Source organism: Lampris incognitus, chromosome 1, assembly GCF_029633865.1.
Source record: "Lampris incognitus isolate fLamInc1 chromosome 1, fLamInc1.hap2, whole genome shotgun sequence".
NCBI lineage: Eukaryota > Metazoa > Chordata > Actinopteri > Lampriformes > Lampridae > Lampris > Lampris incognitus.
This window is the reverse complement of record NC_079211.1, coordinates 2,020,446-2,036,692: the sequence shown is the minus strand read 5'-3', so window position 1 is coordinate 2,036,692 and position 16,247 is coordinate 2,020,446. Positions and strand designations below refer to the sequence as shown.

Genomic DNA, 16,247 nt, shown 5'->3' with positions numbered 1-16,247 from the left:
GGTCATCTGCATAAAGTGATACCTTATGCAATTTACCACCTCGTGAGATACCTTTAATGCCATCCTCTGCCCTAAGAGCTATAGCGAGTGGCTCAATTGCCAAATTGAACAGGTAAGGAGAGAGGCTGCAGCCCTGTCTGCAGCCCCTATGGAGTGAAAAATAATCAGAAATAATATTATTTGTCTACACTGCGGCTGTCGGTGAGCAATACAATATTTTAACCCATGCTAGGAATGAGGAACCAAAGCCAAACCTTTCTAGAACAGTGAATAGATATTGCCATTCAATGCGGTCAAATGCCTTCTCAGCATCTAAAGAAATCACTACTTCTGTCTGTTCTACGGAATGTGGTGTGTAGAGTACATTAAATAGGCGGCGAATGTTATAGAATGACTGCCTGCCTGGTATAAAACCAGTTTGATCAGGGTTAACAACCGTTGGGACAACAGTTTCAATACGGGTGGCCAAGATTTTTGTAAGGATTTTGTAGTCGCAATTCAACAAGCTTACAGGGCGGTAGGAGCCACACAGTAGGGGATCTTTTTCTTTTTTAAGTAGCACTGATATGATTGCCTGCATCATAGTTTGGGGCAATTTCTGTTGGTTAAAAATTTCCTGATACAACAGGTTAAGTATTGGTGCCAGCTTGGTAGCAAATTCTTTATACATTTCAATTGTGAAACCATCCGGACCCGGTGCTTTGTTGCTCTGCATGGATTTAATTGCTTGTATCACTTCCTGTGTTGATATCTCTGTCTATCTGTGCTCTGTCTTCAAGGGCAATTTTTGGTACGGTCAGACCGTCTAAAAAAGTGAAAATATGCGAGAAGTCACTGGGCGGTTTTGAACTATAAAGGGTAATATAAAATTGTTTAAACTGGTTATTGATGGTGTCAGGGTCGGTAGTCTTTACCCCAGCTGCTGTGCAAATTTCAGAAATAGTGTTAGCGGCTGTGGACTGTCTAACCTGATGGGCTAATAGTTTTCCAGCTTTCTCTCCATGCTCATAAAATGTCTGTTTTGATTTAAAGAATAATTGTTCCGTTTGTTTAATGGAGAGATTGTCGAATTCTGATTTTAATAATAATTTTTTCTTATAAAGTTCAGGTGTTGGGGAATCAGCATATGAACGGTCCACTTCCGCTATACTATGGGACATTTCTGTTAGACACCGTTTATGTTTATTTCTCTCATGTGCTGTGTATGAGATTATTTGGCCTCTAAGGTAGGCTTTGAGAGCCCCCCAAACAATAGTTAGTGGCATATCCGGAGTATGGTTGAATTCCATAAAGAGATCTATCTGCTGGGAGAGAACATTTTTAAAGGAGTCCCTGGACAGTAATAGAGGATCAAACCGCCAGGTGCGTTGGGGTTTAGGGCAGTCTACGAAACCTATATCTAGATGTGCAGGACTATGATCCGAAATAACAATACTATTATATTGGCTCCCCCTAACCATAGGAAGGACCCTACTATCCAGGAGAAAAAAATCAATCCTTGAGTAAGAATGGTGCACTGGGGAAAAGAAGGAGTATTGTTTAGTAGTTGGGTTGTTTCTTCTCCAGGGATAAAAAAAAAGAGAGTAGGATTCCATAAATGAATGGATAACAGCACCGGCCTTCAAAACTTTACTATTAGGTCTTGGGTTTGATCTGTCCAAATATGGATGTAATAGACAATTAAAATCTCCCCCCAATATTCATCAGTAACTATTTAAGTCTGGGAGGGCTGCTATGAAACTAGAGAAAAAAAGTGGGTTATCCCAGTTTGGTCCATATACATTTGCTAGTGCCACATGTGTACCATACAGGTTACCCGTCACTATCACATACCTTCCCCTGGGGTCAGAAATAGTCAGTAGTGGAACGAATGGGATACCCTTCCTGATCAAGATGGCCGTGCCCCGCGTTCTATTCCCATTCCTGGAACAGAACATTTGTCCTATCCAAGCTTTCTTTAGTTTTGTGTGTTCACTTGACCGAGGATGGGTTTCCTGTAAGAACATGACATCAGCTCTCAAAGATTTTAAATGTACAAAAACCCTACTACGCTTTACTGGATTGTGAATTCCCTTTATATTCCAGCTCAAACAACGAAGATAACCTGTATTTTGAGCGTCAGACATTTTTTCTAAAAATGAAAAGAGAAAAGAAAACAAAAAGTCCCTGCCTACTAACTACAAAACAAAAACACACAAAACTCATATTAAAATTTAAAAAAAAAAGGAAGGAAAATATATCAACACCCATATAACAGCAGTTATAATACAGTTCCTTTGTAGGTAAGATACACTGACCTGGGTGTCGCCCTAGCAGGCTCTGTGTCGCCCCAGCAGGCTCTCTGTCGCCCTAGCAGGCTCTGTGTCGCCCCAGCAGGCTCTGTGTCGCCCCAGCAGGCTCTGTGTCGCCCTAGAAGGCTTTGTGTCGCCCTAGCAGGCTCTGTGTCACCCCAACAGGCTCTGTGTCGCCCTAGCAGGCTCTGTGTCGCCCCGGCAGGCACTGTGTCGCCCTAGCAGGCTCTGTGTCGCCCCAGCAGGCTCTGTTTCGCCCTAGCAGGCTCTGTGTCGCCCCGGCAGGCACTGTGTCGCCCTAGCAGGCTCTGTGTCGCCCCAGCAGGCTCTGTGTCGCCCTAGCAGGCTCTGTGTCGCCCCAGCAGGCTCTGTGTCGCCCTAGAAGGCTCTGTATTGCCCCGGCAGGCTCTGTGTCGCCCCAGCAGGCTCTGTGTCGCCCCAACAGGCTCTGTGTCGCCCCGGCAGGCACTGTGTCGCCCTAGCAGGCTCTGTGTCGCCCCAGCAGGCTCTGTGTCGCCCTAGCAGGCTCTGTGTCGCCCCAGCAGGCTCTGTGTCACCCCAACAGGCTCTGTTTCGCCCCGGCAGGCACTGTGTCGCCCTAGCAGGCTCTGTGTCGCCCCAGCAGGCTCTGTGTCACCCCAACAGGCTCTGTGTCACCCCAACAGGCTCTGTGTCGCCCCGGCAGGCTCTGTGTCGCCCCGGCAGGCTCTGTGTCGCCCCAACAGGCTCTGTGTCGCCCCGGCAGGCTCTGTGTCACCCCAACAGGCTCTGTGTCACCCCAGCAGGCTCTGTGTCACCCCAGCAGGCTCTGTGTCGCCCCAGCAGGCTCTGTGTCGCCCTAGAAGGCTCTGTGTCGCCCCAGCAGGCTCTGTGTCACCCCGGCAGGCACTGTGTCGCCCTAGCAGGCTCTGTGTCGCCCCGGCAGGCTCTGTGTCGCCCCGGCAGGCTCTGTGTCGCCCCGGCAGGCTCTGTGTCACCCCAGCAGGCTCTGTGTCACCCCAGCAGGCTCTGTGTCGCCCCAGCAGGCTCTGTGTCGCCCCAGCAGGCTCTGTGTCACCCCAGCAGGCTGTGTCGCCCCAGCAGGCTCTGTGTCGCCCCAGCAGGCTCTGTGTCACCCTAGCAGGCTCTGTGTCACCCTAGCAGGCTCTGTGTCGCCCCAGCAGGCTGTGTCACCCCAGCAGGCTCTGTGTCACCCCAGCAGGCTCTGTGTCACCCTAGCAGGCTCTGTGTCACCCTAGCAGGCTCTGTGTCGCCCCAGCAGGCTGTGTCACCCCAGCAGGCTCTGTGTCACCCCAGCAGGCTCTGTGTCACCCCAGCAGGCTCTGTGTCACCCTAGCAGGCTCTGTGTCACCCTAGCAGGCTCTGGGTCACCCTAGCAGGCTCTGGGTCACCCTAGCAGTCTCTGGCAAGTCACCAAAGCACTGTTACGGGTCTCATAATAATTAGCATCCGTACACACATATACATGCACACACATGATAATGATAAAACAGAAAAATAGCTTTTTAAATGGGCAGCAGGTATGAAACATTCGTATTAAATGAACAAGGCAACATTATCTGTGAGTCTCAAATTACAAAAGTTAAAGTAAATAGATAAAGTTAAAATGTAACGTTACCCTGTTGTCTTGGCGTCTTAGCTAGCTGCTTCCGCTAGCTGTTGGCACTTAGCAGCTAATATCAGTTAGCCGCCAATACCAGTTAGCCACCGATATACTGGAGTGTATCAACATCTTACTGTACATGGTCCTGAGGCTTTAGATTCTCCCTGATATAACCCATCTCCTTAGATGGCTCTTCCTTCCAACCGCTTTTCTGGGCCGGACGGTGACGTGATACGAAGCACCGCCGGGAACTGGATCCCGAACTTGACGCCCTGGCAGCTCCGGAGGAGCCGCTTAGCTTCGGAGAAGGCCGCTCTCTTCTTCGCCACCGCCGCGGTGTAATCCGGGAAGATGCTCCCTCTCTTGCCGTGCAGGCTCAACGGAGCTGAGCGGGCCGCTTTGCGGAAAACCTCTCTCTCTCTCTCTCTCTCTCTCTCTCTCTCTCTCTCTCTCTCTCTCTCTCTCTCTCTCTCTCTCTCTCTCTCTCTCTCTCTCTCTCTCGCTCTCTCTCTCTCTCTCTCTCTGAGAAATAGTGAAACTCCACCACCATGATCCTGGGGGGGGGGGGGTCTCCTTCGTTGGTCGCGGTGAGCCCGGTCTAGGGTCGGGGTGAAGCTGAGGCCCAGTAACTCCTGCAGTAGTGTAGCGATGGTAACAGCAGGCTGCTGGCCTCCTCCGCTGGTCTCCAATCCCTCCTTTATCCCGACAATACCTGCATTACACCGGCGTTGTCGCCCCTCCATACCGTCTACCTTCTGGCGTAGCATAGCGGCTTCAGGTGTTAGCTGGCCGGTGTCCTCCTCCATATTCGTGGTCTTGTCTGAGTATGTGTTCAGGCCGTCCTCCACGTCTTTCAGACGGGTCTCTTGTTTCGCCATGCCGGCCTTTATAGCGTCTATTTTTGCATTCAGATCCTCCGTGAATGAATCGATCCGTGCCAAGATCTTGCTCTCCCTGCTGGCGATGGCAGCCATCACCCCAGATAGGTCTGTAGACTCCCCGCTCGGGGCTTTCACAGAGCCCGAGGCTTAAGCGGCCTGGTCACTGCTGGATTTGTTTTTGCCCATCGCGTCTTCTAGATGATCGATATGCAAGTACAGGGTTGTGAGTCCGGTGTGCTGGCGGTTAAGTGTCGTGTGTGTTAAACCTAATTTATCTGTGTTTGATCTGGAAAGTTACAATATTAATGAAAAGTTCGCTCTGAATAATAATAAAATAACTTAATTAATTAATAGCATGAAAAAACTCCCGTGTTGGAGACATCAAGTGGGTCAAAATACCCTTGACCAAGGCACCGGACCTTAAACACTGCTGGAGGGACCCCAGAAAAACAGGGTTGCTGTAGTGGAGTCAATCTTCATGTCTTTATAAAAACTCTCACTTGGACGGTGTGAAAAACTGACATATCCCCGTTAGCGTGTCATTATGTGCTCACTAATCATTAATATGTGGTCATAAAAAGGATGGCGGCACAGATGGCAGCCTGCGCATTGTTTTGTTTTGTTTTTGTTTTTCGTAAACTCAAGTGTTTTGCTACAACACCCGGAGCTCTTTCACCAGAGAGGAGCTTATGAACATCAAGGAAACTACTTCTGTGGATTTATTTCCTAAGTTTCTCATCCCATCTGTGGAATTACTGGACATTTTGGTCAAAGGTGCGCTCACCTTTGTTCATGCATTGAAATGTCGGAGGAGAGGGAAACATGTCAGCGTGCTCGTGCGTCTCCGCAGACGTGGACTACGCACTCCATTGCTGGAAATAATTCTCACTTATGTGTGATCACTATGCAACAGACTAGACGAACTTCATCTACTGGTGAGGAAGAATACAGGCTTTTCCCCATCTTGCGTTTTGTGCTTCATGGAAACTTGGCTGTGTGGATCAATACCGGACTCTGTGCTGCGGCTGGCAGGCTTCCAGCTGTTCAGAGTGGATTGCGACACAGAGCTTTCCAGCAAAACCAAAGGTGGCGGTATTTGTTTTTATATTAGTAGTGGTTAATGTAAAGCCTGCTGGGGCGACCCCTAACGGCAGCAGTAGCAGTAGTGGTTAATGTAAAGATATGACAGTGATTCTGCAGCACTGTTCTCCTGCTCTAGAAACTTTTTTCATCAACTGCAAACCCTTCTAGTCTCTCCATGAGTTCGCTTCATTCATTCTGGCCGGTGTTTAAATGGTAGGCCGATGTCCAGGAGGCACAGCGCATGCTCGCCAACCAGAAACTGTGTGGAGCATACAAACCCGGACTCTTTCATTATTGTCCTAGGTGACTTTAAGAAAGGGAATCTCAGTCATGAACTACCTAAATACCGTCAGCTGAATAAATACCCGACCAGGGAGGAGAACACTTTACATCACCGCTACACTGCAATCAGCAATGCCATCACACAGTCCCCTGTGCTGCACTGGGACTCTGACCATGTCATGGTCCACCTGACTGCTGCATACAGGCAGAAGTTAAAACGCTCTAAACTGGACCTTGTTCCCACTCCTAAACACTTCCTCCTTTTCCAACCTAAGCTGTCTGAGTTTAGCTGTAAACCAAGGTTTGGCATTGTTGTAACTAACCCTGGTGCGTGATAGTACATGGCTGTTCTCACAGAAACTGATATAAGACATCGCAGCCTCAGTGTACTCATCCAGACTGTTGGTGGCAGACCAGAAAACATCTCAGCTAGTATAGTCCAAGCACACGCGAAGATTCTCCATTGCTTCACTGGTCTATTTCTTAGACGTCCTCAAAACAGGTTTAAAGAGTCTAAATACAGGTTTAGCAAGACAGTGAGAGAATCAGAATCAGAATCAGAAACAGAATCATGTTTACTGGCCATGTAGGTTTGCACTACATGGAATTTGACTCCGATTTCGTGGTGCTCTAAGTACTTTAACATGGATTAACAACACAGCAATCTTCATATATATACACAAGGATTGACATATATGGGTGAAATAAGAGGTGATGAAGTGCAATGGTGCCGAGATGCTGAAATTGATGTTAAGCAGGTTACCTAAATATACATGCCTGAGGTAGATGAACATGACAGAGCGTACAGGATACATAGAATGTACTGTACATATGCTGGTGAGAGATGATAAATGATTGTACTCTGAGAGACTTCAACAGCAGTTCTCAGAAAACAACTCGGCCTCTGTCTGGAAGGGCCTCAGACAGATCCAACTACAAACCAAAAGCCCCCACTCCAAAGACCTCCACCTTCATCCCCATCCCCAAAAAACCAAGGACCACAGGGCTCAGTGACTACAGACCCGTTGCCCTGACCTCTGTGGTAATGAAGTCTTTTGAGTGCCTTGTTCTGTGCCACCTTAAAACTATCACTGACCCAGTCCTGGACTCCCTCCAGCTTGCCTACAGAGCCAACGGGTCTGTGGAAGATGTAGTGAACATTGTGCTCTATTTCATCCTCCAGCACCTGGACTCCACAGGAACCTATGCCAGGATCCTGTTTGTGGAGTCCAGTTCTGCCTTCAACACCATCATCCCGGATCTGCTGCTCTCCCAATCTCTCCCATAAGCTCTCCCAGCTGCACGTGACTGACTCCACCTGCAGGTGGACCACTGACTTCCTATCTGACAGGAAGCAGCATGTGAAGCTGGGTAAACACATCACTGACTCCCGGACCATCAGCACTAGTTCCCCTCAAGGCTGTGTCCTTTCCCCTCTACTCCTCTCCCTGTATACGAATAGCTGCACCTCCAGTCACCAGCCAGTCAGGCTCCTGAAGTTTGCTGATGACACCACCCTTATTGGGCTCATCTCTGGTGGGGATGAGTTCACCTACAGATGGGAGTTTAACCATCTGGTGTCACCAAAACAACTTGGAGCCCAACGCTCTAAAGACAGTTGAGATGGTTCTGGACTTCAGAAAGTACCTGGCCCCACCTGTCCCCATCATGTTCTTAATAGTTTCCAGTCTGGTTTTAGAGCACTTCATAGTACTGAGACAGCTCTAGTAAGGGTCACAAATGACCTGCTGCTGACTGCAGACAGAGGTGACTGCACGATTTTAGTTCTTTTAGACTTGAGTGCTGCCTTTGACACAGTGGATCACAGCATCTTCTTACATCGCTAAGAGACGGGTTGGAATCAAGGGCTCGGCTCTTAGTTTATTATATCGTTACCTCACCAACAGAACTTTTTCTGTTGTTCTGGGTAACTCTACTTCCTCGATGGCTCCATTGAGTTGTGTTGTCCCTTAAGGCTCAGTTCTTGGCCTACTTCTGTTTTCTATATACATGCTGCCCCTTGGCCTGGTCATTCAAAATCATGATGTGTTTTACCATTTTTATGCTGATGACACTCGGTTATACATGCCACAAAAAACCCACAGATCCTAGCACCCTACCAAATCTCCCAACTTGCATCTCTTGACATTAAATCCTGGCTGTCCAAAAATGTCCTTAAATTAAATAATGATAAATCTGAGATCATTGTGTTCGGTCCCCAAAATTCTGTCAGCCCTTTTGGTACTAACCTTGGTGGTCTGTCAGGTAGTCTTAAGCAGGCCGTTAGGAATCTTGGGGTAATATTCGATGCTAACCTCAGTTTTGATAATTAAATCAAAAATGTTGTTCAGTTACGCTTTCTCCAGCTCAAGGTAATCCTCAAAATTAGGTAATTTTTATCAATTGCCGATCTGCAAAAAGTTGTACATGCTTTTATCTATTCTTGGCTTGACTACTGCAACGCACTTTACTCAGGTATCAGCAAGGGCTCCTTCCACCATCTGCAACTGGTAAAAAATGCCGCTGCTCCGCTCATTACCAGGGCAAAGAAGCATGAACATATCACTCCTGTGCTTGCCTGCCTACCTATTATATTTCGAATTGATTTTATAATTTGATTGCTCACTTTTAAGGCCTTAAACGGTCTTGCTCAGACGAACATTTGTGATTTATTGACCTGGTATATGCCCTCTCGACCATTAAGATCCACAGATGGAGCCCTGCTGGTTATTCCCAGGTCTCGGTTTGTTACAAAGGGTGATCGGGTTTTTGCTGTTACAGCCTCCACACAATGGACCTCTCTGCCTATGGAACTAAGACAAACCAAGTCTCTAGTTTCTTTGAAATCTCATCTTAAAGCTTTTCTTTTTATGAAAGCTTTTCTTTTTACTCTTACTTATTTGGTATTATTATTATTTTTGCCTTGTCTGGTTTTATTTCTTTGTAAAGCACTTTGTAACATTGTTTAAGAAAAATGCTATATAAATAAAGATTATTATTATTATCATCTTCATCATCCTGTGTGGCTCCCAAGTCGACACTGTGTAATCCATCGCTTCCTGGGCACCGTCATCACCCAGGACCTCAAGTGTGAGTGAGCTGAACATCAGCTCCCTCACCAAGAAGACACAGCAGAGGATGTCCTTCCTGCTGCAGCTGAACAAGTTCAACCTGCCAAAGCAGGCTGAACTTTGCACCAGTGCAACACCAATGTTGGTGCACTGTTACACCCCCATGATTGAGTCCATCCTCACCTCTTTCATCACTATCTGGTACACTGCTGCCACTGCCAAGGAAAAGGGCAGACTGCAGCATATCATCCACTCTGCTGAGAGGGTGATTGGCTGCAACTTTCCATCCCTCCATGACCTGTACACGTCCAAGACACTGAGGTGAGTAGGATAGATCATGGCCAACCTTTTCCACCCAGGCCATGGTCTCTTCAAAACACCCCTCTGGCAAGAAACTAAGGTCTATAAAAAAGCAGAACCTCACACCACAAGAACAGCTTCTTCCCTACAGCAGTAGGCCTTTCTAATAAGCCCTCAGACACCCACAGATCCTGACATTGCCGCCCTCCCCGATCCACCTCACTTCTATCTTCCCTATTGTGCTCTCTGTATATGGAAACGTCGCATAAAAGTGGTACTACCCTATAAATAAATCTTATTCTGTAAATAACTTCTTCAAATTCTCATTGAACTTTTTGTAAACACAACTCCTGCCACCCAGTGCCAGACATCAGGGGCTGCCACGTGGTCTCTCCTGTTTCAACTCTGAACCAGTGGGGATTGCTCCTAATTTTTATTTTATCCTGTATATATATGTATTATTTATTACTTTTTAAGTTTTATCTTTACTATTTACTTTAAATCTTTCCCTCTTGCATCAACATACCAAGACAAATTCCTTTTATGTTCTTGTACTTTGCAATAAATACGATTCTAAGTCTGATTAAAAATGGTTCTTCCTCCTCTTTATATGGGCATTGCCACCTACACCAACTGCTTAACCTACAGCTATTACGCTTGATTTCACTCCTTAACACATACATGTTTATGTGCGTATATATAAAGAAAAAAACAATAATTCTACATGCACGCTAATACACTGTATACCCTAACAAAATACAGGTTGGACTGACAACAGTTTGAGATTAATTCATCTGTTGTCCATGATTGGACTTTGAGTAATGATGGTCTCAATCAGCACACTGCCAACTCTTGTATTGGTTTATAAAGGGTTTTTTTAAAGTTCAAACCTAAACCCTGAAATAGAAAGCACCAGTGCTCACCCTGAGGATGCCGCTGTAAACACACTTGTTACAATGGCTGAAGGGAAAGGTGAGCTTCTCTAACTTCTCAGAGGAGCTGCACTAACACAGGTGTCTGCAGATTAGTCATCAGCTGGCGACAGGCAGCGCCGACCAAATAATCACAGGAATGCTGCTAAGTCATACAAACTGCTCTACCTGCTGTTGAATGGATTGTTTCCAGGTATCATGTGACTGCCACCAGGACCAATGAGAAAACTGATGCGGTCATAGAAGCCTTTGGAGGCAGGCTGAGCAGTGGATGACCGTTGACCTTGGCCCACTATGGTGGCAGGGTCAGGTGAACCGCGGCAGTATGTTTGACCCTCACAGGACATTTGTGTGCAGCAGTCCGGGTCCATGCAGTCGACCAACCCATCTGTTAGAGAAGAGAGAGGACAAGCATGTTAGCTTAGCTGACAATTTAAAGGCCTGAGGGTTGTGTTAAGCTAAAGGATACACAAGACTAAACTGGAAATCAGTCGAACAATAGCACAAAATACAATCTATTGGCTATTATAATAGCTTTCATGTCCAGAAATACTACCACTGACATTCTTTGAAGTCCTCAGGTAGACTGAGTATTAATGCAATCATTATGTCTTAATGCATACTAAATAATCCAGGTAAGAACATCACAGAAGGTTGACTCAGTTCATCTGGACACACCGTTTATTGACAGAAATGTTTCATCATTATCTAAGTGACCTCTTCAGTCTCAACTGACTGCAGGTGTCTCCACCCTTATAAACAATACAGTGGTATAACGAAACCAACGACCAGTTTCATATGCAAATATGGGTGTGACCATTAACTAGAGTTACAAGGGCCACATGTACTATTCACAGAGGACTGGGGAATAGTTGCAATCACAGCATTGTAAGACGGTGACAGATGTATTCTTAGGTCCCCCGGCACAAACAGAGCAATATAGTGTAGCTGTTAAGTGCCAGGAGGATTGTCGTGACTTGTACATCGGGGAAACTAAACAGATGCTGGCCAAGAGGATGGTACAACACAGGAGAGCTAACACACCAGACCAGGACTCCACAGTCTACCCCATCTACACAGTCTACTCCATCTACACAGTCTACTCCATCTATAGGCCAGTGGCCACGCTTTTTTTTGTTGCTTTGTTGTCTCTGGTTTTTGTATGTATTTGGTGGTGTTTTTGGAGGCTTTTGAATGTGTGGTTTTTTTTTCACTGCTGTGAGCTGGGGAAAATGGAATTCCGTTTCTTCTGCACACGTAGTACATAAGATGAAATGACAAATAAATTGCTCCTGGTTCCTGTTTCAAGGATGAAGATGTGCACATCCTTGATAGGGAGGAACGCTGGTTTGAACAGGGAGTCAAAGAGGCCATCTATGTGAAGAGGGAACAATCATCCTTGAACCTGGGGGGGGGGGGCTAGGAGTACATCTGCCACCATCTTACAATGCTGTGATGCAAACATTCCCAATCATCCTTGAACCTGGGGGGGGGGGGGCTAGGAGTACATCTGCCACCATCTTACAATGCTGTGATGCAAACATTCCCAAATCCTCTGTGAACAGTACACATGGCCATTGTAACTCCAGTTAATGGTCACACCATGTTTGCTTATGAAACTGGTTGTTGGATTGAGGGGTTATACCACTGTATTGTTTGTAAGGGTGGGGGCACCTGCAGTCACTGTATTGTTTATAAGGGTGGGGACACCTGCAGTCACTGTATTGTGTATAAGGGTGGGGACACCTGCAGTCACTGTATTGTGTATAAGGGTGGGGACACCTGTAGTCACTGTATTGTTTATAAGGGTGGGGACACCTGTAGTCACTGTATTGTGTATAAGGGTGGGGTACCTGCAGTCACTGTATTGTGTATAAGGGTGGGGACACCTGTAGTCACTGTATTGTGTATAAGGGTGGGGTACCTGCAGTCACTGTATTGTTTATACGGGTGGGGACACCTGCAGTCACTGTATTGTTTATAAGGGTGGGGACACCTGTAGTCACTGTATTGTTTATAAGGGTGGGTGGGACACCTGTAGTCACTGTATTGTGTATAAGGGTGGGGTACCTGCGGCCACTGTATTGTGTACAAGGGTGGGGACACCTGTAGTCACTGTATTGTGTATAAGGGTGGGGGTACCTGCGGCCACTGTATTGTGTATAAGGGTGGGGTACCTGTAGTCACTGTATTGTTTATAAGGGTGGGGACACCTGTAGTCACTGTATTGTGTATAAGGGTGGGGACACCTGTAGTCACTGTATTGTGTATAAGGGTGGGGACACCTGCGGCCACTGTATTGTGTATAAGGGTGGGGACACCTGTAGTCACTGTATTGTGTATAAGGGTGGGGTACCTGTAGTCACTGTATTGTGTATAAGGGTGGGGTACCTGTAGTCACTGTATTGTGTATAAGGGTGGGGTACCTGTAGTCACTGTATTGTGTATAAGGGTGGGGTACCTGTAGTCACTGTATTGTGTATAAGGGTGGGGTACCTGTAGTCACTGTATTGTGTATAAGGGTGGGGTACCTGTAATCAGGGGAGACTGAGGAGGTCACTTAGATGATGATGAAACATTTGTGTCTTTGAAATGAATTCAAGAATGACCAAGACGGTCAATATGGTCGTTTTGGATTTTCAAAGTTTAATAAGTGTGGGGGAAAAGAAGACTCAGACTTGCCGCTCCCCGAATTCTCCTAAAATTGCACATATTTGTATTGAAATGGGTTTTAGATCAATCACACACAAAAAATAAGTTACGATAAAATCTACCTAAAACGACCATGACTGCACAAAATGGCCGCTCGTAATTTGCGCGTTATCGCGCTCGTCTTGTCGCTATTTGGTGAAGTTCGTTGCTATGCGCTAGGAACACACTAGCGCCCCCAGTGCACAGAGACGGTATCACCTTGATGTGTGACGATGTCCAACATGTCTGCTTACAGACGCAGCGTGACCACCACCGAGGCGCTGCAGTGTTTACAGGCGCGGGACAGCCGCCATTTTAAATTGTTGGGAAAACGGTATTAAAGTTGTTAACATGTTGATGTTGGTGTCAGTTAGTTTATAACAGACACACCGACATATGTAATGCATTAATATCTCAGCTGGGTATTTATCTTGACACAATATAGAGTGTGAAAACCGCGGCGGTCAAAATGACCGCCCACGGTCGTTCTGGTATTTGTAAGTAACTGTATTAATATTTATTTTCAGTTCTTTGTTTACATGTCATGTTTTATTGGCCTTGTTGCGTTTGTTAGATTAACAATACGAGTTTCCGTTTTGTGTTTCATGTAATATTTTCCCTTTTCAGTTTGCTGTTCAACTTCCACCATGTCTCTCTGAAGGTCAAATTGTTTAGAAACTGTATTAAAGTGTTAAACGTTAATGCTGGTGTCAGCTAGTATCACAGCAGACACGCTAAGGTGTGTACGGCGCACACGCCTGGGCGGGGTTCCTCTCTCCCCACCGGGGACTGTCAGGGCGGGGGGGGCCTCTCTCCCCACCGGGGGACTGTCAGGGCAGGGGGGGGCTCTCTCCCCACCGGGGACTGTCAGGGCGGGGGGGGGCCTCTCTCCCCACCGGGGCCTGTCAGGGCGGGGGGGCCTCTCTCCCCACCGGGGACTGTCAGGGCGGGGGGGGCCTCTCTCCCCACCGGGGGCCTGTCAGGGCGGGGTTCCTCTCTCCCCACCGGGGGACTGTCAGGGCGGGGGGGGGGCCTCTCTCCCCACCGGGGACTGTCAGGGCGGGGTTCCTCTCTCCCCACCGGGGACTGTCAGGGCGGGGGGGGCCTCTCTCCCCACCGGGGACTGTCAGGGCGGGGGGGGGGCCCTCTCCCCACCGGGGACCTGTCAGGGCGGGGTTCCTCTCTCCCCACCGGGGACTGTCAGGGCGGGGGGGGTTCCTCTCTCCCCACCGGGGAGTGTCAGGGCGGGGTTCCTCTCTCCCACCGGGGACTGTCAGGGCGGGGGGGGGGGGGCCTCTCTCCCCACCAGGGAGTGTCAGGGCGGGGGGGGGGCCTCTCTCCCCACCGGGGACTGTCAGGGCGGGGGGGGGGCCTCTCTCCCCACCGGGGACTGTCAGGGCGGGGTTCCTCTCTCCCCACCGGGGACTGTCAGGGCGGGGGGGGGGCCTCTCTCCCCACCGGGGACTGTCAGGGCGGGGTTCCTCTCTCCCCACCGGGGCCTGTCAGGGCGGGGGGGGGTTCCTCTCTCCCCACCGGGGACTGTCAGGGCGGGGGGGGCCTCTCTCCCACCGGGGACTGTCAGGGCGGGGGGGGGTTCCTCTCTCCCCACCGGGGCCTGTCAGGGCGGGGGGGGTTCCTCTCTCCCCACCGGGGCCTGTCAGGGCGGGGGGGGTTCCTCTCTCCCCACCGGGGACTGTCAGGGCGGGGTTCCTCTCTCCCACCGGGGCCTGTCAGGGCGGGGGGGGTTCCTCTCTCCCACCGGGGCCTGTCAGGGCGGGGGGGGTTCCTCTCTCCCCACCGGGGACTGTCAGGGCGGGGTTCCTCTCTCCCACCGGGGCCTGTCAGGGCGGGGTTCCTCTCTCCCCACCGGGGCCTGTCGGGGCGGGGGGGGGGGGGCCTCTCTCCCCACCGGGGCCTGTCAGGGCGGGGGGGGGGTTCCTCTCTCCCCACCGGGGACTGTCAGGGCGGGGGGTTCCTCTCTCCCCACCGGGGACTGTCAGGGCGGGGGGGGGCCTCTCTCCCCACCGGGGACTGTCAGGGCGGGGGGGGGCCTCTCTCCCACCGGGGAGTGTCAGGGCGGGGGGGGGCCTCTCTCCCCACCGGGGCCTGTCAGGGTGGGGGGGGGGCCTCTCTCCCACCGGGGACTGTCAGGGCGGGGTTCCTCTCTCCCCACCGGGGACTGTCAGGGCGGGGGGGGGGCCTCTCTCCCACCGGGGACTGTCAGGGCGGGGTTCCTCTCTCCCCACCGGGGCCTGTCAGGGTGGGGGGGGGCCTCTCTCCCACCGGGGACTGTCAGGGCGGGGTTCCTCTCTCCCCACCGGGGACTGTCAGGGCGGGGGGGGGCCTCTCTCCCCACCGGGGCCTGTCAGGGCGGGGGGGGGGGGCCTCTCTCCCCACCGGGGACTGTCAGGGCGGGGTTCCTCTCTCCCCACCGGGGACTTTCAGGGCGGGGGGGGGCCTCTCTCCCCACCGGGGCCTGTCAGGGCGGGGTTCCTCTCTCCCCACCGGGGACTGTCAGGGCGGGGGGGGGGGCCTCTCTCCCCACCGGGGACTTTCAGGGCGGGGGGGGTTCCTCTCTCCCCACCGGGGCCTGTCAGGGCGGGGGGGGGGGGGCCTCTCTCCCCACCGGGGAGTGTCAGGGCGGGGGGGGGGCCTCTCTCCCCACCGGGGGACTGTCAGGGCGGGGGGGGGGCCTCTCTCCCCACCGGGGACTGTCAGGGCGGGGGGGGGGCCTCTCTCCCCACCAGGGGACTGTCAGGGCGGGGTTCCTCTCTCCCCACCGGGGACTGTCAGGGCGGGGGGGGGGGCCTCTCTCCCCACCGGGGACTGTCAGGGCGGGGTTCCTCTCTCCCCACCGGGGCCTGTCAGGGCGGGGGGGGGTTCCTCTCTCCCACCGGGACTGTCAGGGCGGGGGGGCCTCTCTCCCACCGGGGACTGTCAGGGCGGGGGGGGGGTTCCTCTCTCCCCACCGGGGCCTGTCAGGGCGGGGGGGGGTTCCTCTCTCCCCACCGGGGCCTGTCAGGGCGGGGGGGGTTCCTCTCTCCCCACCGGGGACTGTCAGGGCGGGGTTCCTCTCTCCCACCGGGGCCTGTCAGGGCGGGGGGGGTTCCTCT

General features: G+C 50.8%; 1 protein-coding gene across 7 annotated transcripts in view; it reads right to left on the bottom strand.

The window, feature by feature from the left end:
- Nucleotides 1-16,247, bottom strand: part of si:dkey-237h12.3 (teneurin-3) — a 322,689-nt gene that overhangs the window by 100,883 nt on the left and 205,559 nt on the right. For all 7 annotated transcript variants that reach the window (XM_056290030.1, XM_056290070.1, XM_056290079.1 and 4 more), the window contains one exon: nt 10,612-10,831. In XM_056290030.1, coding sequence (XP_056146005.1) covers nt 10,612-10,831 — 220 coding nt within the window. The remainder of the gene's footprint in view (nt 1-10,611; nt 10,832-16,247) is intronic.